The sequence below is a fragment of the Ranitomeya variabilis genome, chromosome 1 (genome assembly GCF_051348905.1).
Source record: "Ranitomeya variabilis isolate aRanVar5 chromosome 1, aRanVar5.hap1, whole genome shotgun sequence".
NCBI classification, from domain to species: domain Eukaryota; kingdom Metazoa; phylum Chordata; class Amphibia; order Anura; family Dendrobatidae; genus Ranitomeya; species Ranitomeya variabilis.
In genome coordinates, this window is record NC_135232.1 from 757,686,608 (window position 1) to 757,712,251 (window position 25,644).

At 44.5% G+C, this 25,644-nt stretch overlaps 1 protein-coding gene across 1 annotated transcript in view; it reads left to right on the forward strand.

The window, feature by feature from the left end:
- SBNO2 (strawberry notch homolog 2) overlaps positions 1-25,644 on the forward strand; it is a 129,506-nt gene that overhangs the window by 54,354 nt on the left and 49,508 nt on the right. The window contains exons 5-15 of the mRNA XM_077271295.1: positions 4,971-5,132; positions 9,626-9,712; positions 9,806-9,902; positions 10,000-10,160; positions 10,246-10,379; positions 11,580-11,670; positions 12,846-12,989; positions 13,446-13,563; positions 13,692-13,797; positions 14,900-15,053; positions 22,044-22,220. Coding sequence (XP_077127410.1) covers positions 4,971-5,132; positions 9,626-9,712; positions 9,806-9,902; positions 10,000-10,160; positions 10,246-10,379; positions 11,580-11,670; positions 12,846-12,989; positions 13,446-13,563; positions 13,692-13,797; positions 14,900-15,053; positions 22,044-22,220 — 1,431 coding nt within the window. The remainder of the gene's footprint in view (positions 1-4,970; positions 5,133-9,625; positions 9,713-9,805; positions 9,903-9,999; positions 10,161-10,245; positions 10,380-11,579; positions 11,671-12,845; positions 12,990-13,445; positions 13,564-13,691; positions 13,798-14,899; positions 15,054-22,043; positions 22,221-25,644) is intronic.

Sequence of the window (25,644 nt, forward strand, 5' to 3'; positions counted from 1 at the left end):
AATCCTGTGCTTTTCCCTTTTCACATGGCTCACTACGGAATTTCCATTTTGCTGCATGCTTTATTGTACTGCTGAAAAATGTGTAATATAAGGGTTAAATTCTCCGAAAATGGGCCAAATCGGCTCAGGTAAATGGGTCCTGTCTAATTCTACCCTGTGTGTGCATTATTTGTGATAAAGGAACACATAGCATTGTTTTGAAGGGGCCGTTTTACGAGAAGGGTGTGTCTGCTGGCGGTGGGGGCATGGGACCATGTAGTTCCTGCCAAAGTTAATGCGCGTTCATGGTCTGCTGTAAATATTAAAGTTCCTGGAATCTTCTCCATTCCCCTCAATTCAATAGCTCTCTGGGGGAGGGAGGCATGAGCAGGGAAAGAATCAATGTCTGAGCGTAAGGCAGTTAGGTGGGCGGGGAAGGGGTTAATGAAATGATGGGCCAGGCTCTCCCAGCAGTTGAGGAGTTAAGTTCCCATGCTGTGATTGGCCGGCAGGGCAGGTACAGGTACTTGGAGGGGTGGCGCTTGCTGCCAGGCCCAGTAAGTGTTGTGACTGCCAGGAATCCTCCTAGAATCATTTCCTGAAAGTCAGAAGAGCAGTGAGAGGAAGTGGGATCAGGGCTGGCCGTGCATACCCTGGGGGAGGGAGGAGGAGGATGAGGAGGGCTGCCAGCTGTTGTCATCTCTGCTGCTGTCATGTGGAAAGCGCTACCTCTGCAGCCCTCACCCGCTTCCCATCTCCTCGCCTCTGTGGGCATGTCACAGCTGCACTTCTGGCTGAAGCTCTCCCCAGTGAACAAGGTACGGACACTTCTTCTGCGGAGAACTTCTCCATGCACCCTCTTTCTCCTGAGGAGCGCTGGCATGACACCAGAGCACACATACACCTTCAGTTTCATTTAGATCGTTAGCAGTGCGAGGATCTGTGTTCTTCCTCCATGTCACACTTGGGAAGGTCCCTAACTTTACAAGGATATGAGCCAAACCGCTGCTAAGGTAAAAGGGGGATTTCTGAGAAATACATTGAGTCATGTCATAAGAAGTCATGAGGAAGACTGTAAAAGTTTCACCATCTCATGCAAATCTGTGTGTGTGTAATCCATGTGAGATATGTATAATAAGGTGTGTGTGTGATTTGTGTGTGCATCGTATAGAATCTACACACACTATATATACCGTATATTATTGTTAGTAGGGTACAGTGATCGAGTACCCTGGATGTGTAGGCTTTCTGAGCACCACGGGGCTCGGGTATAGTTCTTTACTATCCTAGTACAGTAGCATGGCTTATAGCGGTGCTGTCTTAGTCTTGTACTGTGGTGTTGGATTTGATGTTGGACAAGTACTGTCAGGGTTTGCTAAATGAACCCTACTTGGACATTTAAAGTTAGGGCTGGAATATAGGAAGTAAATGTTTGCTAATAGTCAGTATTGAGGAAATGCTAGCACTAAATTGTCCTATTGTATGATGTATGTTGTAGACTTTAGAAGGTACTTTTTGTTTTTTTGGTTCTTTTTTACCAAGCAGTATTATGTGTTTCATTTTATATCTATCAACTCACCTCCCCCCCCCCCCCACCAAAAAAAAATCATACTTGGCATGTGAATTTCTAATAATATGACTGATTGTCGTAATTTTGGAGTGGAGACCATTTCTCGGCATTATCAATGAGGGCGGGAAATCTCATTTTTCCAGTAATATGAAGACCTAGGGATCTATCTCCTAATATAATAAGGGAGGGCTCTAGAAGCCATAATGATTGGGGGGGCTCTCTTACTGTAATTGCCACACTAGGGAGGTGTTTCCCATTAAAACTGGGATCCTCCTAACAATCTGCGCTTTTTTTTTTTGTAAGATTAATATGTAAGCAAGTGTATTCCTCATCATAACATTTGGTCAGATGGCCGGATAGTTAAGCCTTAGGTGTCCTCTGAATAGTATCATTGGAATACATGCATTTTTATCAACGTTAATTGTAGTAGATGAAAAGCTCTAACTTTCTCCCAACCATGTGTCCATAGTCTAGGCAGGTAATGTAACTCCGGGCTTGCACTTCAGGATATTACTAGCCCATTTCTCCCCATAGGAAGCCAAATTCTGAATTTGGTCTACAGTAAACCCGTTGCGTTGATGCTGGCATTTATATGATGCAAGTTAATGAATGGACAGTTATGTCTTATCCCTTTAGGGCTAACTATTCACGGGAACCGTATTTGCAAGTATTACCCCCTGAAGTACAATATATATTATTCACATTCAATGAATCCATCCTTAATTAGATTGTAAGCTTGCGAGCAGGGCCCTCATTCCTCCTGGTATCTGTTTTGAACTGTGATTTCTGTTATGCTGTAATGTCTATTGTCTGTACAAGTCCCCTCTATAAGTTGTAAAGCGCTGCGGAATATGTTGGCGCTATATAAATAAAATTATTATTATTATTATTATTATTAACAATCACAGAAAATTAATATTAAAAATGCTTCCATCCTAAGGTGACAAGATTCCAGGAGATTAATGCCACACATTGCGTCTCTTGCTGTTTTTACATATGACCCGGAGTCCAGTACTGCAGCTCCAGTGCCCACCTTTACTATAATGCCCTTGCTACCTAGAGGATATCCCTGTTCTTCAGCGATACCCTTTTACACTGGCTTCTCTCTAGCTATGCCTTGTTTTCATTTTGCACTGTTTTACTCTACACACACTCCATAGCAGTCATGTCTCATTCATACGTTGCCACATACACCTATTTTCATAGGAACCTGACAGTATGTTTTACTTAAATGTTGGTGAAACTGGAGACAATGGAATGATTGAAGAATCGCTGATTATTTTCTACTGTGTTTAGTAAGGAGCACATTAAAAGTGGCAATGCTTCATAGGGCGCAACCAAGGAAAGAGTGGAAAGATCCCATTCAGACAAGTAGAGGAGTGTCCAGCACATTATAAGCCTCTGGTCACACTGGCACCATGACTCCCATTCTAAGGGACTGCTGTGCCAGAAATACTCCATTTTGCAGACAGCACAGTATGTATTGTCAAAAATGAAAAGCTGTGTCCGTGGCTAGCTGAATAGTGGTAAGCGCTATGCTACACCTTGGCATTTTTTGGTTAGCCTGGTTCCTAGTTTCCTGAGATAAATTAAATCATTGTGCAGAGATCGAGGCTGGTTACATTTTAACCCATAACACTGCAATAACACCATTGTATCTATAATTACAGGGTGATTAAAGGGAGTTTCCAACATCTCATCAATACAGCTATTTGTCACTGCATTGTTTACTGGATAGTTTCTGTAATCTTCCAGCTGGCTTTTTTTCTTACAAAAAGCTAGCCGAGTTCTGTGCACACATTTCATTAATGTTCGCTAGTGCTATAGCAGTCCATGGTCCAAAAGACCACGTAGATCTTCAGATCAGTCACCTCTATTAGGATTCAGTAGCACCTTACCAAACAATCTCTCTCCAAGACTATGGTTACTGAAAAAGAGGAAGTCAGTCCCTAAAGTGACTCTATCACTGCCGTATTGCTGTTTATGCCGCGATTGTCCACCTTTATCTAACACTGAGTGCTGAAATGACAAGCGTGCACTCGAGTGCGCTCCTTCAGTATGATCCAAGTGCAGCCGCCTGACCATGGGTCTTCAAATTAACTGGGAATATAAATATACATATTATGTATACTGAATTTTACACAGTGTGTGTATATCTATCTATAATATATATATATATATATATATATATATATATATATCTATATATACACCTATATCTATCTATATCTATCTATCTACACATATATCTATATATCTATCTATCGATCTATCTATCTATATACACCTATATCTATCTATCTATCGATCTATCTATCACACACAGGTGTGTGTGATATATAAAAAATATATTTATATTGTAGGTTTGTGTGTGTATATAAGTATGAAATGTCTATCATTTTCTCCATACTTGGTAGTCGCCTTTTTTTTTTTCATTCCTTCACAGACTACCGTATTTTGAGTCTTCATATTAAATATGGCAATGGCTGTCTTTTATATTGAAGTAGGACTCTCCTCATTGTTTGATGGGAATGGATTTGTTCTCTGCCAGAGATGTTGTAAGTGTTGGGCTTACAGGATATTTGCTTTTGAGAACTTTTTGCCGTCTCCGAAGCCTCCATCTGACATGCTGAGAAATTGTACGATCACTACAGTAGTGGGGACAATACTTTAATGCTAGCGGTGCTTGTCATTGTTGGCCCGAATTCAGAGCTTTTTCATGTTTTTCTTTCTGTTTGTAAAATAGATGAGGAAAGGCGATCCATTGAATAACACCGCTTTGCTTCTGTAGAAATATCGCCAACAAGGTGTACTAGCCCTCTAGTCATGACAGTCAGACTTTCCTTCCTAACACTGGATAGCAGCATGGATAACAAATGGTCGTCTCTTGAATTGATCTTATTAAATGCGTGATCTGACAACATGTCCCACAATTGTCATATGCGGTCAGATTATAATTGAATTTTCTCCAGTTCGTGTGGTTCTCTGCATTTCTTAAGACAATGATTGGATTTTTCTTATTGATTAAGAACAGGTTCTTAAGGTGGCAAATGTGGGATGGCAGTAAATGGTAAAGGACTTGTGTAGGATGATGAGCTCCGACTGCTCTAGGTAGTGCCTGTTAGGTCTCGGAATTTTCATTGTGGTGCTTGTGCTTTTTGTCTGGATTACCACCGCTATCTGGAGGAGTCCTCGTAAACTGATGGCATTTTCTGACTAATTTAGGAGAATACTGTATAATGATTTGTAAAACTTCAGATGTCCTGAATGCATACATACGGAAATTAGTGCAGACAAATGTCTGCTTACTTGGTATCAGTTCTGAAATGGAAGTAATTTATGAATTGGAGGTGTTGTCAGAGTTTTATTTATTCTTTGCACCTTTTAACTGTCCTATCTTTTTTCTTTGTTTTTCTGAAAGGACCCTCCTACATATTTTAATGAGTTATCCAACCACTCCATCCTTTCTTCCCCGGACTCTTTATCTGATATCAAGGACACCCATGATTTCCTGCCTAACGACAGTCTCGACAATGTCCCGACAATATGGGATATTATGCCCCAGGACACCAGCACTACATCGGTGAGTAGTGAGTCCGAGCTACAGTAGACGGACTCTTATCTGTGTGATGTTATATATTCCAGCCAAAGGAGGTCTGACCTTATGAAGATCTTGTTTCTAATTGTGCATTTTGTACTGCTTCATTCCTATATATATCATGGACTTTGTATGATGATGTGTATACTTTTACAGCCCAATTCATCAATTTTTCTTTAATTGCTGTTTTTGTTTTTGTCTTTTTGCACATTGAATATTACTCAAAGTACAGAAAGATTGTTTTGGTGTTTTGTTTTTTTTGCAATGTTTTAGAACAAAAAAAAGAAACTTCTGAGGGCACTACCTAATAAATTGGGATCAGCCAAAAAGCATACTAAAAAAAAAAAAAATACCAACAATACAAGAGAAAAAAAATATGAAAGAAGTGATGGGATCACCAGATTAAGAAATAACCTTTTATTATAACATGGGGACAAAGCAAAACGAAATTATTAAAAACATTTAAAAGGCCATTTGACCACATAGAAACAGATTATCTGTGTCCATGATGAGACTAGCACCTATCCTCACAATAAACTGGATACCCTATAGATAAATCCGTAGTGAACATACAATGATGAGAACATCAGATATACATGTCATACCATGCGACCAGTATGTCTGGGCTGTAAGGTATGTAGTAGGGTGTGCAAGGCAATATAATAATCAGTGCACACAAAGCAGTAAAAACATGTTGCCATAATGCTGATCATCGAAGTAAGAGATTTAGGGCACAGTCAGACGGCTGTATTACTCCAGGATCACATCGCAATCTTCGGACTGGACAGTGTGACAACATGTACTTCTACTCAGCTGTCTCACTCGGGTCAGGAGAGCCGACGGTCAGTCCGAGAATTGTGATGCGATCCTCTCTAAGTAACAAGGTTGTCTGACTGCGCCCTTTAAAGAAGCAGGGTAAGTATCAAAGGGAAACCTGTGAATTCTACGATGAGGAAAGGACCCTTCACTTTCTGCATACTTCTTTCTCTTTTATGTTTTTGTTTTAGAACAAAAAGGGGCACATTGTGCAAAGTGGCTCAAATTCTGCTAAAATATCTGACATACAGAAAATGATTGTAGGGGGGTTTGCAAATGATGAATCGGGCGACAACATTTGCAAACCCTAACCTCTGGCCACAGTTGCGGACTTAACAAAAAACAGGTGAACACACATTAAAATAAAAAACAAAACTGTAAAATAGTCGCAATTGGGATTAATAGAGCAATTCTTGCCTCCCCTAAGCTGAGCCCTAACACTACCACACTTCCTATGAGGGGCCTGTGCTGTAATCTTGCCCCTCTGCACGCACGCTAGGGTCTCGCATCACCAGTGCAGTTTAATTTGCTTTCATTCTCTGGGACCGTATGGATATATGACGATATACCTGGCCGATTTGGGTTTATATACTTAAATGTGCGCTAGTAGTTATTAGGAAATTACTTTAGTGTACTCTCCCGTTATATTGTGTTGAACTGTGTATGTACATTTTTCCTTTTTGTACCTGAATAAATGTCAGAAAATTAGGGCTTAGTCTTATCACACTTCACTGAATATTGCGCTCATCCTTTTTAGCATTTGATAAACGGTGAAGCTGTTCTTCACCATCTAGAAATGTGATTCATTTTAGTGCTATGAACCCTGCTTGCTGCTGTGGCCACCTCGTGAATAGCATGGGGATTGTTTTCCAATCTGTACCTCTAACTATAGGCTTTATGATAAAGGGAATCTGTCAGCAGGTTTTTGCTCCCTCATCTCTAGAGCAGCCTGATGGAGGCAAAGAGAAGCTCAATCCAACCATGCATCACTTAGATTATAAAAACTTAATTCCTGGTCACCCAGTTGTTATATGCTCATCCACCTGGGGCTCAGACACCGGCCTCGCCTTGGCCTCACATCAAGGAAAATTTAAAAAAATTGGAGTCTGGCTCAACAGGACTGGATTTTCCTTTTCTTTTTCTTTTTCAAAAGAAAATATGGTGCATACAAAAGAAAAATTTACATGGTCGTCATGACCCAGTCGATGCGTTTCGACTGCACTAGGCAGTCTTACTCATGCGTCGACTGGGTCATGTCGACCATTTAAATTTTTCTTTTGTATGCACCATATTTTCTTTTGAAAATTTTATATCACTTAGATTACTTGGTGCAGCCGTTTCTCAATCAGAGATTTTAGAATAAAGCAGAGCTGAGAAAGCTGACCCCCACTCACACCAAGCTCTGTTCATAGACAGTGAGGTGCTTATCACAAGAGGGGGCGGAGTCAGGCAATTTAAAGGGATTGTCCACTACTAGGACAACTCCTTCTTGATCAAAATGTTTGGCCTCAATAAATAAATAAAGCCTATACTCACCTCTCATGCCGATGCCATTCCCGCCGTGTTGGCACGCACTCTCCCCGGGGATCTTGTGCGGTGTTGTGACGCGGGCGCCAAATCAGTTCTGGCATCACTGTCTCCACCTTTGTACAAATCGAACATGATGAGGAAGTTCGGGCTGCAGCTGATCCCAGACTTCCTCTTTATGTTCAGTTTGTCTGAAGGTGGGGGACCGGGCCCCGGAACTGATTGGGCGTCACATGTCACAACACCACACGAGAGCCCTGGGGAGAGTGAGTGCTGACACCATGGGAACGGCGCCGGCACAGTAAGTGAGTATAGGTTTTTTTTGTTTTTTGTTTTTTTTATTGGGACCAAGTGAGGGACTTCTTTAATCTTTGTGATAAATCCTTCACACTTAGTAAACAAAAGCACACATTTTGACAAGTGACACACCCCAGAAATCTATGTTTCAGCCTCTATCTCCTGCTGTCCTCAGATTACATAGCAAAAACCTGCTGACAGATTCCCTTTAAGCAACCATTAACGTTATATTTCATGTTAAGTCTATGTGCACACGTTGCGGATTTTACTGCGGACCCGCGGCGGATCTGCAGCTGCGGGTCCGCAGCAGCTTTCCATGCGTTTACAGTACAATGTAAACCTATGGAAACCGCAATCCGCAGTGCCCATGCTGCGGAAAAAAACGCGCAGAAACGCTGCGGGTTGCATTCCTCAGCATGTCAATTCTTTGTGCGGATTCCGCTGCGGTATATGCCTGCTCCATAATAGGAATCTGCAGATGTAAAACCGCAGGTGGAATCTGCATAAAAACCGCAGTAAATCCGCAGGTAAAACGCAGCGCCTTTTACCTGCGGACTTCTCAAATCCGCTGCAGAAAAATCCGCAGAGCAACTTTCTACGTGTGCACATACCCTTACAGTTGTGCCATTGGGTTGCCATTTTGGAAACCTGTTGATATGTTGTGTTAATTACTAGTGATGAGCGAGTGTGCTCATTAGGCTGCTTTCACACTAGCGTCGGCCCGACGTACCGACGCATACTGTGAAAATAATGCCCGACGTGGGCAGCAGAAGCAGTTTTAGGACGCTTCCGCTGCCCCATTGCAAGGTCCGGGGAGGAGGGGGCGGAGTTTCGGCCGCGCATGTGCGGTCGAAAATGGTGGTCTCGACGCACAAAAAAACGTTACATGTAACTTTTTTTGTGGCGGCGGTGCGCCAAAACACGACGCAACTATCGCACGATGGTTGCGACGTGTGGCACTGCGTCGCAATGCGTCGCTAATAAAAGTCTATGGAGAAAAAACGCATCCTGCGGGCAACTTTGCAGGACGCGTTTTTTCTCCACAATGACGCATTGCGACGTGCAGTGCCCGACGCTAGTGTGAAAGTAGCCTTACTCGAGATTTCCGAGCATGCTCGGTTGTTCTCCGAGTATCATGGACGTGCTCGTAGATTATGTTTGAGTCACCGTAGCTACATGATTTGTGGCTGCTAGACACCCTGAACACGTGGGTGTTCCTGTTTGTTAGGAAATTCCCACATGTATTCAGGCTGTCTAGCAGCTGCAAATCATGCAGCTGCGGGGATTCAAACATAATTTCCGAGCAGGCCCAAGATACTCGGAGGCCACCCGAGCATGCTCGGAAAACTCACTTAACGAGCACACTCGGTGATCTACTAGTAATTACATTATAGGCTCTGTTCCTTGTATATTAGAGGAACTTTTGAGGCGATTCATGCTGCCCAAGCCTCGGGCTGCATGAATTGCAACCTGGCTACGCGATTGCAGCAGGTATATTATTCTTTGTAACGCTCAGAGAAAATATACTTTGAAGATTGGCTCTTCCCAGCTCTGCTAGAGGTGATTCCCTATTGACACATGAGGGAGAGACCTGTCAATCACCTGGGGCGGCACTGAGAGGAGCTCATCCGTGGCAGAACTGGTCTGGTCTCCAGTTTATGGTCCCTGGCCAGATCGGCAGATCATTTCCGAAAATCTCATACCTGGCTGCAGTGTGCACGCATTGCTTGACAAGTTCCTTTTAATTTGATTTCTCTTGTTAAATAGTTGCAGTAATAATAATTACACAAAGTTAGTGTTTACTATTTACTTACTGCTTCTCTCTCTTCTTTGATTAGCTTCTTTCTTCCAGTCGCCCATTTCTAAACTTTGACAGACTTGAGGACCTGCAAGCGATCATTAATACTCCACCAGTGCAGCAACGGGTGAGATGTAAACGCTAGCATTACACCCATTGTTGCTCCATATAGTTGGTATCCTGAAGATGAATTCCTTTTTATGCTCTTTATTTTAAACAGCAATCAAATCCCGTAGTAGAAGAAGAGGATGATGACGATGAAGATGCTGAGGAGCTGGGGCACACGGAGACCTATGCAGATTATATGCCCTCTAAATGTAAATTCTTGGACAAAAGCCAAATTAGCCTGTGTGAATGTTTACTACGAAGTATATTATTTGTTACTGATATTCCGTCTTCTTGTCTTGTGTGTAGCCAAACTAGGTATCCAACACCCTGACCGAGTAGTGGAGACCAGCACCCTCTCCAGCGTCCCCCCACCAGACGTCACCTATGCCCTTTCCCTTCCTAGGTCTATTGTTGAAAAAGGGCTTTTGTCTGCTTTACAGCTTGAAGCCATAGTGTACGCTTGTCAGGTGTGTGTCAGAACACTATTGCCAGAGCATAAAACTTTCTTCTGAAGATGTTAGTTATACATTTATCTGTTCCGTTCTCTTAAAGCAACACGAAGTGATCCTTCCCAGTGGCCAACGAGCTGGATTTCTGATTGGAGATGGAGCTGGTGTAGGAAAGGGACGGACTGTTTCTGGAATCATATTAGAAAACTTCATAAAGGGCAGGAAAAAAGCTCTTTGGTAAATCTGTCTTTGAAACTATAACTACTAGCTGTGTTTTTCCTGGACCTATAGACTTTTATGGAACATTTTGATCTGCGACACAGATCCATGTGTCATAATTCTTGATAATTCGTGGGTACAACTTGTGCATGAAAAATGGACCTCTGAATAAAGCTTTACTATTTTAGCTCCTATAAAGTGTACTACAGATATCTGGTTAGGGGACATCATTGTAGATTGTTAGTCTTTGCTGCTGGTTTCCTCAATTATTTCAACAGAGAAAACCTCGGCATTTCAAACCACAATTGCCATGAAGATTCCCCAAAATAGTATTTAGAATTTGGCAGAATTGTGTCAGAATTACCGTAAGTGTCCTGACATTTACAATTTGATGAAGGTGACCAAACCTTCTTCATGGTATTTAAATACATGCAGCAATTTGTGGTTATGGCGGAGATGCTCAACGCTACCCTGCCTGAGGAACTATTGAAACAGTCTACAAGGTGGATACAAGGTATCAATGGAAGTCTGTACAAGCAATTCTTTGAGCTGATGTAATCGTGCAGCTTGTGGTATGGGGTGCTGTAAGGCAGGTTGGTACACTTGGTCTCCACATCCTTCCGTAGGGTTGACTCGGCCAGTTGGCTATTGTCCAAAGACCCGAATAGTTTGACTACCCTGCGTAGCAGCAGAGAGCAGCTGCCACTAGTGGATCTGGCACAGCCCTTTACACTGTAGCAACATTACCTAATTGCTGGAGGAATATACTTTTCTTCAGCAGCAGATATTCTTCCTATTGAGGGGAGGTAATCGGCGTAGTAAATTAAAATGGCCTTTTGCCCAAGCGGGGAAAAAGAAATACGGTAACTTTGGGAGGTGGTGGAGAGGGACCGCTGATTCTGAACTCACAGGTCCCATATCCTACCAGGAAAGATGTACAGTATTATGCCACAGAACCAGGACGGTGCGCTTCCAATCACGTTATAGATTGCCCTTTTTGTCAAAACCATCTGTTTCTAAATAGAGATAGTTATTCATTTATTATGCTAAAGTAGTATTTAGTAATTTACTATGAACGTCTTTAAGTTAAGGCAGCTTTTTCTATATCCCGAGTTCCACTCCCTTTACATATAGTCACAACGACCTCATCTGTCCATATATTGCAAGGGTGTTCAATTGTTAAAGAACCAGTAGTGAAATGCTCTTTTCCCACCACAGGTTTAGTGTATCCAATGACCTGCGCTGTGATGCAGAGCGAGACTTGAGAGACATCGAGGCCAGCTGTGTCCCCGTGCATGCTCTTAGTAAGGTAGGCCTGTTTGACATTCCCACCGCTTTCACCAAACCTTGGGTTCTGTACATTAGGCAAATAGCCCAGCTTCTAAATACTCAGCTGTATGGCACGGGAAGAATCAAACGCTGCCCACAATCGGCTCTTTAAGATCTTGGTTAAGATATTATATTGGAAGTGGAACAGAGGCTACTTGCTGCCGGGCCCCCAATAGGAAGGGTTTGTGAAGAGATGACTTTCTGAAAAACGAAAATGCTTCTGAATACACAAGATGCTGGCAACAACTAGTTTTTGCTGTTTGGCCTTCCATTTGTTAACGTGGTTTTCAGATGAACGACACGTGTGGAAAAGCCATAAAGGTCTGATCAGTAAGTGTCTGACCACTGGGACCCCGTTTCCAGTAAACTAGTAATGCATGTGGGTCCCTCGTCATTAACCCCAAAATGGGCAGAAAGGGACTTTTTTATTTTATCACTGATATGACTGCATGAGACTTTTCTTTTTGCGGGACAAATTGTATTACTTTTTAATGCTGTTATGGGGTGCTGTGTTATATATGCCAGTGTAAGTATGTATACGTATACCTGAAACAAAAAGATCTTTTCTTAAATTAAAAAAAATATATATATATTTTTTTCAAATGTTATTTACTTGTAACGTTTCACACGACATAACCTGAATTTTTCAGTTTATTATGGTCTTGTGGATACGTAATCTGTTCTTTTTATATATACAAATAGATATATACCGTATATATATTGATAGATAGATATAGGTTGTTGGGTTTTATTTTGTTGGTTTTTTTAACTGATTACCAAGTTTTCTATAAGTCTTATTAGTTCCTATGCTTCTGTACCCTGCATGGTACTGATTGTTCACCGTGTAGCTGGTGAAATAGAAGACAGAAGCGGTAATGTACGACTGGCCAGGAGACCGGACATGCTCTATTAGATTGCAGGAGCTTTAACCCCACACAATAAATTTACTATAGTGCACGATTAAAGCCCAGGAGCAACCACCCTACATTTACAATGCTTGGTTGTTATGGAGTTAATCACTTAGCGTTTCAGATTCCCATTTACTGGTCCCCTGTTTTTGGTCTGACTTTACAACCTTTTTTATACTTAGATGGTCGTGGCACTTATTCAGCACCCTTGTTATCTGTATTACAATGTCTCTGGGTATTTTCACAGATAAAATATGGAGACACCTCTGCATCTGAGGGGGTACTTTTTGCCACCTATTCAGCACTTATTGGAGAGAGTCAAGCTGGAGGTCAACATCGAACTCGTATTAAACAGATCATACAGTGGTGTGGAGAGAACTTTAATGGAGTCGTATCCTTATTTCAAAATAATTGTTTATTTCTATAGCCATGTATGTATGTATGTATCTAATGAATATATTTACATATGTATATTTCTGTGTGCTCTCAATTTCAATACATTTTAGCAGGTTCTACACAGGACCGTGGAGTCATTAAGCCAAACCTCCGACTTGGATTCCTCAATTTTCATGACACCGACTCCAGCAAAATGGGCTCCGACTCCACGACTCCGACTCCACAGCCCTGGTTCTACACTAACCTTGTCCACAGCATTGCTTGTGATGAAACTCCCAGGTTTTAATTGTGCCACCCTGCAGGATCCGATAATAATTAGAAAATATTGCACTGGTTTTAATGGTTTGTACATCCTGTGTATGAATACGATGAAATGGGTTGGAGGATGTTATGCACTTTACAATGTTGCCCTACTCTTCTACCGCTTGTTTCCTTGACCGTCCATTTACAGATTGTGTTTGATGAATGTCACAAAGCCAAAAATGCCTCCTGTACTAAAATGGGCCGTGCAGTTTTAGAGCTGCAGAACAATTTGCCTTTGGCACGCGTTGTGTATGCCAGTGCCACCGGTGAGTTGAAATTCTCAGTGCCTAGTCCACACTTGGCATTACTCTTCATTCTTCTGGTGTAGTGTCCACGGTTTTCTAAAATAAACTTTTCACAGTCTAGCTTCAGTTTTCTTGTCACTGTGTCACAGGTGCGTCTGAGCCTAAGAACATGATCTATATGAGTCGGCTGGGTATCTGGGGAGAGGGCACGTCTTTCAGCACTTTTGATGAGTTCTTGCACGCAATTGAAAAGAGGTACACGGTGGTCAAATCTTTAAGGGCCTAAATGAAAGGGCATTTGTCTCACTATATTTGGTTAATGAACATTAAAGGGAACGTATCATCAGAAATTGAATAATATTTCCATTTTTTTAATTAACTTGATTTTTTTCTTTTATGTAGCTATATAAAGGAAAAAAAACTTGAAATGTCCATTTTATTTTGTGGTTGATTTTTCTGCGGCTCATTTGTCGGCTTTGCTTTATAGGTCGGGACAGATTCTGCAAAAGGCAGGAAACTATTTCTCCCTCATAGTGTGTACTGAACTTTTATATTATGCAGGATTACAGCCCAATAGATCTAAATAAAGTTCTGCATGTGACATCTAAAGAATTACGGCTGCATGGCATAAATTTCTGATAACCTTATAGCTGATTTGACATTTTTCTGACCATTAACTTGCAGCTGTCATCAGTTCATAATGCACACATCACCTGAGGATTTTTTTTATTTTTCAATTTCTTTTAATACATAGACATGCAGGAAGTATTTGTCTCAAAAATAGACACCCAAAGGAATTTCTTAAAAATAGCAAGTAGCTATATCTTTTAAAGGGAATCTGTTTGCTCTTACTTGAGGTAGCAAAACCTGCAATGTGATGTAGGCAAAGAGACCCTGAATCCAATGATATATCACTTTGTTTATTTTGTACAGCCGTTTTGACATAATCGGTGCTTTTAGATTGAGCATGCAGCAGAGCTGAGGATGCTAACCACGCCCCCACCAGGCTCTGAGCTTATTATCACAGGAGGGGGCGGAGTTGGACTACCAGGCACTGGTCTAGGCTCTTGATGCTAAAACAGTCATTGCAAGAGCTTGATGAGAGAGGAGCTTGAAAGGCATATCCGAAATCTGTGTTTTAACCCCTACAGCATGCAGTCTTCATATTACATAGCAATAACCTGCTTATAGATTCCCTTTAAAACAAAAATGGAATTAATACACTATTTTGCTTTGTGTTTAATTTAGTGAAATTTAAATACATGAGACATTCCCTTTAATACTGTCCTCTGAAGTTGTTTTCTCTGTGCTTCTCGTCATATATCCCTAAACTTGTCTCTTATAATTTCTTATACAGGGGTGTAGGGGCCATGGAGATAGTTGCCATGGATATGAAGTTGAGCGGTATGTACATCGCAAGGCAGCTCAGTTTCACTGGAGTCAATTTTCGGATTGAGGAAATTCCCCTGGATGACTCTTTCAAAGAGATGTACAACCGAGCGGCACAGCTGGTAGGAAAGAGGAGAAATTAGATTTTTTTGGAATTAAAGTTTTAAGTTATCTGGTATTTGTGAACGGTGCCTCACTAAAGCCATTGAAAGCAGTTCCTTCATTATCATGTGTCAGCTCTTTAGCTAACCAGCCAATGTGCTCACTCCTGGAGCTCAGAAAGTCTAATGCCATTTTATAGGAAGTCTCTCGCCCTCTAAAGGCAAACTAAACTTCTTATACAGCTATGTAGGGGACTTGACTCCTAGGAAAGTCATACATGCAGCGTAAATTCTTGTGTGCAGCTGCCATTTGCTATACAGATACATACGGGTATGTCACAAGCGTGGCCGTAGGCATGAGCTAGGGATGAGGGCGCATACTTGCATATATGGGTATGTCACAAGCGTGGCCGCAGGCATGAGCTAGGGATGAGGGCGCATACTTGCATATATGGGTATGTCAAAAGCATGGCCGCAGGCATGAGCTAGGGATGAGGGCGCATACTTGCATATATGGGTATGTCACAAGCGTGGTCGCAGGCATGAGCTAGGGATGAGGGCGCATACTTGCATATATGGGTATGTCACAAGCATGGCTGTAGGCTTGAGCTAGGGATGAGGGCGCATACTTGCATATATGGGTATGTCACAAGCGTGGCCGTAGGCATGAGCTAGGGGTGAGGGCGCATACTTGCATATATGGGTATGTCACAAGCGTGGCCGCAGGCATGAGCTAGGGATGAGGCGCATACTTGCATATATGGGTATGTCACAAGCGTGGCCGCAGGCATGAGCTAGGGATGAGGGCGCATGCTTTCATATATGGGTATGTCACAAGCGTGGCTGTAGGCATGAGCTAGGGATGAGGGTGCATACTTGCATATAAAAGAAAACACTTTTTTTCTCAGCCGCTAAAAAACTGCAATTGAAATTGCTTTTTTCTCCTTCGCCACATTGGGGGACACAGGACCATGGGTGTTATGCTGCTGTCGCTAGGAGGCTGACACTAAGTTGAGACAAAAAAGGTTAGTTCCTCCCCTGCAGTATACACCCTCATGCTGGCTTCCAGAGACCCAGTTCAAGCTTGGTGTCCGTAGGAGGCACACTGGATTTAAACTTCTTTTCTGGATGAAGGGGCGACGGATTCTTTCATGTTCCGATCTCCCCGAACCAACAACAGGCGAGCACGGGAGTTTTACCTCTCCGTATCCTCTCCTGCGACATGGGATGCCACTGCCTGAGCTGATTTTTGGGGCGACGGGCCCCTTTCAAGGGCACAGTTCTCCCCCTGCTTTACAGGCGAGCACTGGAGTGTCACCTCCAGTATCCTCTTCTGCAGCCAGGCCTATTGCCGGACATCAGCCCTGCCCACCAGGTCTTACCCTCGGCTGTTCAGAGGCACCCTCCCCACTGTGGCGTCCGTGCAGCCCCTACTGCATCACCACTTAAAGAGCGGATGATGGAAGGAGGCAGACGGTTCCTCTCCACCCCTCTTTAAGGGGATGGTGGATAGAGGCTCCCCTAACCCTGCACTGTCTATATTTTCTACCTGGAGGAGGATACATCAGGCTGGTCGGAGATCCGACGTTTTCAGGCTTCCCCCCTCAAACAGGGGTAAGTGCCGATAAGGGGTCGCGTTTTTCCGGCGCTTTGGGAGGGCTCCATGGCGGTAAGGGCTCCGCGACTTTTTTCGGGCGGTCCGCGGGTGCGCGCCGGCCGAAGCCGAAAATTCAGTCCCCGGCTTCGGCCGCATTCCGATAAGCCCCGCCCACGCTCGCGTCATCCTTGCGGCTCCGCCCCCCGGTCCTGGCGCTTCTCGCTCCCTGCGAGACTACTCACAAACTCTCGGCAGCCATCTTTCGCCTCTGCACAGCAGCGCTGGCCGGCTTCTTCCACACGACTGCAGCTCTGGAGGCTTTTTTCCACACCACCTATCTGACTTGCGGGGCACAGGACCTAGGTAAGGAGACGAAGCTTAGCGCTTCCCTGCAGCAGTTACCCCTCAGCTTCCACTAGCAGCTTCCTTTATCACTTTGGGGTACAACATGTCGCAGTCAAGGGGTAAAAAGTACACTAAGGTGCATACCACCTTTTTTACTGCGTGTACCACCTGCCAAGCTCCTCGGCCTCAGAGTTCCCCTCTCTGCCCTGCCTGTGATACCCAATGTGCCCAGGAGCCCTCCGCCGCTACCGACCCCAGTGTATCTAGCCCCCCTGAGTGGGCCGCGTCGCTGTCTCAATCCATGTCTTCATTGGCCAAAGCGATTGAATCCCTCCATGACCCCTCTGGGGAGCGGGGCACTCCTTTTCATGGGTTAAGAGATCCCTCTATATCAGGAGAAGCGTCGGCCAGCAGGGGCCTCTCTCACCGCAAGGAGGCACGGTCATCCAAAAAACGGATCCACACTACCTCTCCTGAGCATTCTCCACACCATTCAGCCTCTGGTAGCTCCACTTCTCGCTCACCCTCTCCAGGGGCTCGTAGCGATCACGACTCTTGAGTATGAGTCTGACGCATCCCTAGATCCGGATGCTCCGGAATTTAGATCTACTGTTGACACCCTCATCGAGGCAGTCAATCATGCGCTAAAAGTGGACGATGACCCTAATTCTGCGCCGGACCATTCAGTCTCCTTTACGAGAACCAAGCGTCCCCATAAGGTGTTCGCCTCTCACCCAGATTTCCTGGATATAGTCCGGCGACACAGGGACCGTCCGGATAAGCGTTTTACAGGCAAAAAGGCCCTGGAATCGAAGTATCCTTTTTTCGCAGATGTTGTTAAAGATTGGACGGAATCTCCACTAGTAGATCCTCCGGTGTCGCGCTTGGCCACCAAGACGCTCTTATCCGTACCTGACGGTGCTTCAATTAAAAATCCCACAGAACGCCAGCTTGATTCCCTAGCTCGCTCAGTGTACGAGGCCTCAGGTTCCTCTCTATCTCCTTCCTTCGCCGCGTCTTGGGTCGCCAAAGCAATGGTTTTCTGGGCAGATGCCCTGGTGAAATCCATTCAGGAACAGGATCTCCCGTCTGAGGCGGCGGATCTTGCCAAACAAATTGCCATGGCTGGAGATTATGTCATGTACGCGTCTCTAGATGCAGCGGACTGTGCGGCAACTGCGGCTTCAAATGCCATCACCATAAGGAGAGCTATTTGGCTCAGAGAGTGGCGCGCAGATTCTTCCTCAAAGAAGTCTCTGATTTCCCTTCCTTTTCAGAGCGGATGCCTCTTTGGAGAAAAATTAGACCAGCTTATTTCCGACGCTACAGGTGGGAAGAGCAAGTTCCTCCCACAACACAGGCCAAAAACTGGTTTTCAGCGCCAACAATATTTTTGCTTTCGGCCCTTTCGCAGCAGCCCATTCTGGTCCAACTCCGCAGCCTCGTCCAGATCAGAACGATCCACACGCACAGACCGAGACTCCCGGCCTTCATACCGGCCAAATCAGTCCTGGCGAGGAAAACCTAGCCAACCCAGAACCAGAGGGTCCAGACCTGCCAGATTCCCTTCACAATGACTCGAGGACTCTTCCAGTCGACACCTCCAAAGTAGGCGGACGTCTGCTTCTCTTTCCACAAGTCTGGCTTTCCGTCGTCCACGACGAATGGGTCAGAGATTTGGTGTCTTCTGGTTACAAAATAGAATTTTCCTCCTCTCCTCCAGCAAGGTTTTTCCCCTCTCGTCTCCCAAGTTCGGGGTCTCAATCTCGCGCACTTCTTTGCGCCATCAAATCCCTCCGCCAAAACGGGGTCATTGTTCCGGTCCCAGAACACCAGAGATTCAGAGGTTTTTACTCAAACCTCTTCGTCGTTCCCAAAAAGGATGGAACGGTGCGCCCTATTTTGGATCTAAAGCTCCTAAACAAGTACGGAAGGGTTCGGCACTTCCGGATGGAATCACTCCGGTCAGTCATCTCTTCATTGGAGACAGGCGAATTCCTATCATCAGTAGACATCAAAGATGCTTATCTCCATATCCCAATTTTCCCGCCACATCAAAAGTTCCTCCGCTTTGCCATCCAAGAGGACCACTTTCAATTCACGGCCTTGCCACGGCGCCCAGGGTATTCACAGAGGTCATGGCGGCGGTCATGGCCATTCTTCACTCCCGAGGAGTGGTCGTTTTGCCATACTTGGACGATCTCCTGATAAAGGCTCCGTCTTATCAGGCCTGCGAAGCAAGCGTCCATATTACCTTGGATTCTCTTTCGCGTCTGGGCTGGTTAATCAACTTGGACAAGTCCTTCCCTATTCCTGCCCAAAGGACCTCCTTCCTAGGCATGATCCTGGACACGTCAAAGGGACTGGTCTTGCTACCTCGGTCCAAGGCCCAAGAGCTTCAGCAGGGAGTTCGGACGCTTTGTCATCCACACCCGCGGTCCATTCGGTTTGCCATGAGGATCCTGGGGAAAATGGTGGCCGCAATAGAAGCGGTTCCTTTCGCTCAGCTCCATCTCCGCCCTTTACAGGAGGCTCTGCTGGACAATTGGGACAGGAGTCCCTTATCCCTCGATCGGTCATGTCCTCTGTCCCCATGGATCAGGTAAGCCCTCACATGGTGGATTCTAAGATCATCTCTCCTCCAGGGGAGGTCTTTTCTCCCGATCCGCTGGCTGGAGGTAACTACCGACGCCAGTCTCCTCGGTTGGGGAGCGGTGTTTTCGCCACCACACTGCCCAGGGGATTTGGTCAATTCGGGAGTCGAGACTTCCCATGAACATTTTGGAGATTCGAGCAATCAGACTTGTTCTGAGACACTTTCACTTCCTGCTCGTGGGTCACCCAGTTCGAATCCAATCGGACAACGTCACAGCGGTGGCGTACATAAACCATCAGGGGGGTACCCGCAGCAGGGCGGCGTTGCAGGAGGTCTCCCACATTCTCCGTTGGGCCGAGGCCAACCACTCCACCATTTCCGCAGTGCACATTCCAGGCGTCGAGAACTGGGCGGCGGATTTTCTCAGCCGTCAGGGCCTCGCCTCGGGGGAGCGGGAACTCCATCAGGAGGTTTTCCTGCAGATTTGCCTACGCTGGGGGACTCCGGATGTGGATCTGATGGCGTCCAGATTGAACGCCAAAGTTCCCAACTTAATAGCACGTTCTTGGGATCCCCAGGCCATCGGAGTGGACGCACTGGTGTCCCCGTGGCATCGGTTCCAACTCCCGTACGTGTTTCCTCCGCTTCCCTTTCTGCCGAAGGTGATCCGAAAAATCAAGACGGAGGGGATTCTGGTGATCCTTGTCGTCCCGGATTGGCCACGTCGCGCATGGTACGCGGAGCTCGTTCATCTCGTATCCAACGTCCCTTGGCGGTTACCAGACCGTCCAGATCTGCTTCGCCAAGGGCCGATCTACCACCAGAGCTCAGGGGCCCTACTTTTAACGGCGTGGCTGTTGAAACCTGGATTCTAACTCAAGCTGGTTTCTCCCAGCAGGTCATTCCCACCATAAGCGCTCGCAAAGCGTCTTCCGCTTGCATCTATCACCGCACCTGGAAAACCTTCTTCTCATGGTGCAGACTCCAAGGTCGCCCTCCGCTTGTTTTCTCAATCCCTACCATTTTGGATTTTCTGCAGTCCGGCCTGGATTCCGGCCTGGCGCTCAATTCCCTCAAAGGTCAGATCTCAGCGTTATCTGTGTTGTTTCAACGTAAGATCGCTGCCAACTTGCAAGTCAGGACCTTCATTCAAGGGGTCTCCCACGTGGTACCCCCCTACAGAATGCCGTTAGAGACCTGGGATCTTAATTTGGTCTGAGCGTTCTTCAGGAATCTCCGTTTGAACCTCTGCAGGACGTCCCGCTAACTGTCCTTTCCTGGATAGTTGCCTTCCTTGTGGCAGTTACATCTATCAGACGGGTCTCAGAGCTGGCCGCTCTATCTTGCCGGGCCCCTTTCCTCGCCTTCCACCAGGACAAGGTAGTCCTGCGCCCATCTCCGGATTTTCTCCCTAAGGTGGTTTCATCTTTTCACCTTAACGAAGATATTCTTCCCTCCTTCTGCCCACAGCCAAAACACAGAGTCGAAAAGGCCCTTCACACCCTGGATGTGGTACGGGCCCTTAGGAGGTACATTTCCAGAACTGCTCATTTCCGCAAATCGGACTCCCTCTTTGTGCTCCCGGAGGGTCACAGAAAGGGTTAAGCCGCGTCTAAGGCCACGATAGCCAGATGGATCCGTTCTGCGATTCAAGAATCCTATCGAGTCAGGGGCAGTCCTATCCCGGCGCGGGATTAGAGCACACTCCACTCGGTCGATGGGTGCTTCCTGGGCCATCCGGCACCAGGCAACGGCGGAGCAGGTTTGCAAGGCCGCAACGTGGTAGAGCCTGCATACTTTCACAAGACACTACAATGTCCACATTCAATCTTCTGCTGATGCGGCCCTTGGCAGACGTATTCTGCAAGCGGCCGTCGCGCATCTATAGTCAGTTGGTACACGGAGTTTACTTGGTTGTATTGTTTCCCACCCAGGGACTGCGTTGGGACGTCCCATGGTCCTGTGTCCCCCAATGTGGCGAAGGAGAAATAGGGATTTTTGTGTTCTCACCGTAAAATCCTTTTCTCCGAGCCACTCATTGGGGGACACAGCACCCTCCCCTGTTAGCCTTACGGCTCCTTACCTTTTTGGTTCTTGACTTTCTCTGACATGTTATACTCTAATGTTATGTAATGTACTGTTATTAATCTTCTACTGCTTTTGCACTGAACTGGGTTTCTGGAAGCCAGCATGAGGGTGTATACTGCAGGGGAGGAGCTAACTTTTTGCCTCAACTTAGTGTCAGCCTCCTAGTGACAGCAGCATAACACCCATGGTCCTGTGTCCCCCAATGAGTGGCTCGGAAAAAAGGATTTTACGGTGAGTACACAAAAATCCATATTTCTTTTTCATAGGCTTTAATTCCTTTATATAATTGTAGCTTAATGTTTTAGGGATGACAGACTCTGTGGATGACAAAGTTGGTAATTTCTACCATGCACTCTAATTCTCTCTTTGCGTTTTCTTCTTCTAGTGGGCCGAAGCACTGACAATTTTCCAGACTGCAGCTGATTGGATTGGGTTGGACTCTCGAAAATCTCTGTGGGGTCAATTTTGGTCAGCACATCAGCGATTTTTTAAGTACCTATGTATTGCTGCTAAAGTACAGCGGCTAGTAGCCTTGGCTAACCAAGAGTTGTCCAGAGGAAAGGTGAGTGTAAGTGTGCACAAAGAGTAAATTAAAGGGTCATAAGTATAATTTGCAGAGAAGCTTGTTTCTTCTGTTAAGCTCATTATTTTTCTTTTTTAAATACTGGCAAAATGTCTCCTACAGTTACTTCATCCTTACTGTAAATCTAAGTTCTTGTTGTTGCTGTCTTTAGGTAACCCTGTCACGCTAAAATGTTATGTAAACTATCGTCAAAGAGGTCCTTTCACCAAATTTTTCATGTTGACTGGACACCTGATGTAATAGTAATACAGATAAACAGGTTTTTTTTATATTATTTATTTAAATTTTGCTTCTCTGTTGTGGAGATTTTAGCGATCAAAGTATTTGGCACCTAATCAGTTAATTCTTAAGTCTAAATGAACATTACCAGAGAGATTTAACTGGGGGCATATACTTCTTGCTCTTTTTTACTGCTGACCAATCATAAGCAGGCAACAACCCACTGGGGAAAAAAGGGCACATCCCCATAATATCATTGACAAACCATCTGCTCTCGCTCGTCACTGCAGTGTGATGACAGGTGCTAGAGCACAGCAGAGCTGAGTGTGATTATCAGCTTTCTTAGTGTGGTGCAGAGTGGAGGCTCATTACAAACACCTCTAGTAGCTCTCGTCTCAAATTCAAATGAGCTTTATTGGCAGAACCAAATCTACATTACCATTGCCAAAGCAAGTGTAGTGCTGCCAACTCTGCTGTACTGTCCCTCCCCCACATTGAATGTTGTATCATCTCACGCAGCCTGTTCTAAACTATTTTGTTGGTGTTTTCTTTTTCCCTTTTTTATGTGGATGTCTGCTTATTATTGGCAGAATGCAGCACTCTGAGAGGAGAGCTACAAGAAGTGTTTTGTAATGAGACTTGCAGAGAGCTGAAAGCTGCTGGTTAATCACACTCGGCTCTGCTGTTCTCCAGCACATATTATACTGCAGTGAGGGGAGCAAACTGTTTGTCAATGCTCCTGTGGGTGGGTGTTCTTATCCCCCCAGTGTGTGCTGCCTACTTATGATTGGTCAAATCTGTCTGGTAATGTCCATTTAAACTGAAAGAAAACTGTTTTAAGTGCCAAATGCTTTTGTCACTACTGTCTCAACGGAGAGGCACAATTTAAAAAAAATAATAAAAAAAAAATGTTTTATTCTGCTCTGCAGCGCCTATTAACTCCTCTCTGCCATCCGATGTACTATTCCGTCCATGTGACCTGGGGCTTAATTCCCATGGACGGAATAGTACATCACACACGATCAGCCACGCTCACGGGGGGAGCGCTTCCGGGTGTCAGCTGATTCTCACATCTGACACCCGGCACTAAGTGCACTTTAACCCCCGGAACACTACTGCTATCAAACAAGATTGCAGTGTTCCGGTGGCATAGAGAAGCATCACACAGGGAGGGGGCTCCCTGCGTGCTTCCCTGAGACCCTCAGAACAACGCAATATGATCGCCTTGTTCTGAGGTTCTCCCTGCCTGCCGACCCCCGGATCCAAGATGGCCGTGGGGTCCTGAAGGGAGGTGGCTTGTCAGTGCCTGCTGAGAGCAGGACCTGAGAAGCCTCCTTCACTGCCTGTCAGATCGCTGATCTGACACTGTGCTGTTCAAAGTGTCAGATCGGCGATCTGACTTTATACAGTGATGTCCCACCCTGTAAAAAAGTAGAAAAAAACTATAAAAATACACATATTTAGTATCGCCGCGTCTGTAACGACCCGACCTATAAAAATGTCCCACTAGTTAACCCCTTCAGTGAACACTGTAAAAAATAAATAAAAAAACAAGGCAAAAAACAATGCTTTATCATCATACCGCCGAACAAAAAGCGGAATAACACCCAATCAAAAACACGGATATAAATAAACATGGTACCGCTGAAAACGTCATCTTGTTCCGCCAAAAACGAGCCAGCATACAGCGTCATCAGCGAAAAAATAAGTTATAGCCCTCAGAATAAAGCAATGCAAAAATAATTATTTTTTATCTAAAATAGTTTTTATTGTATAAAAGCGCCAAAACATAAAAAAAGATATAAATGAGGTATCGCTGTCAACGTACTAACCCGAAGAATAAAACTGCTTTATTAATTTTACCACACGCGGAACGGTATAAACGCCCCCCCCCCCCAAAGAAATTCATGAATTGCTGGTTTTTGTTAATTCTGCCTCCCATAAATCGTAATAACAAGCGATCAAAAAATGTAATGTGCCCGAAAATATTACCAATAAAATTGTCAACTCGTCCCGCAAAAAACAAGATCTCGCATGACTCTGTGGGCCGAAATATGGAAAAATTATAGCTCTCAAAATGTGGTGATGCAAAAACTATTTTATGCAATAAAAAGCGTCTTTTAGCGTGTGACGGCTGCCAAACATAAAAACCTGTTAAAAAAAACGCTATAACTAGTAAATCAAACCACCCTTCATCACCCCCTTAGTTAGGGAACAATAATAAAATAAAAAAGATGTATTTATTTCCATTTTACGGTTAGGTTTAGGGTTGCGGTTAAAGTTAGGGTTGGGGCTAAAGTTCGGGTTACAGTTGGGGCTAAAGTTCAGGTTAGGGTTGGGGCTAAAGATAGGGTTTGGGTTAGGGTTGTGTTGGGGTTAGGGTTGGAGTTAAAATTGGGGGGCTTTCACTGTTTAGGCACATCAGGGGCTCTCCAAACGCGACATGGCGTCCGATCTCAATTCCAGCCAATTCTGCGTTGAAAAAGTCAAATGGCGCTCCTTCCCTTCCGAGCTCTGAAGTGCTCCCAAACAGTGATTTACCACAACATATGGGGAATCGGCGTACTTGGGACAAATTGGACAATAACTTTTGTGGTCCAATTTCTCCTGTTACCCTTGGTAAAATAAAAAAATTGGATCTGAAGTACATTTTTTGTGAAAAAAAAAAAAAGTAAAATGTTCATTATTTTTTTAAACATTCCAAAAATTCCTGTGAAACACCTGAAGGGTTAATACACTTCTTGAATGTGGTTTTGAACACCTTGAGGGGTGCAGTTTTTAGAATGGTGTCACTTTTGGGTATTTTCTACCATATAGACCCCTCAAAGTGACTTCGAATGTGATGTGGTCCCTAAAAAAAAGAAAAATGGTGTTGTAAAAATGAGAAATTGCTGGTCAACTTTTAACCCTTATAATTTCCTAATAAAAAAAAAATTTGTTCCAAAATTGTGCTGATGTAGACATGTGGGAAATGTTATTTATTAAGTATTTTGTGTGATATATCTCTGTCATTTAAGGGCATGAAAATAGCAACATTTTCATCAAATTTCCGTTCTTTTCACAAATAAACGCAAGTCATATCAAAGAATTTTTACCACTAACATGAAGTAAAATATGTCACGAGAAAACATTGTCAGAATCACCGGGATTCATGGAAGCGTTCCAGAGTTATAACCTCATAAAG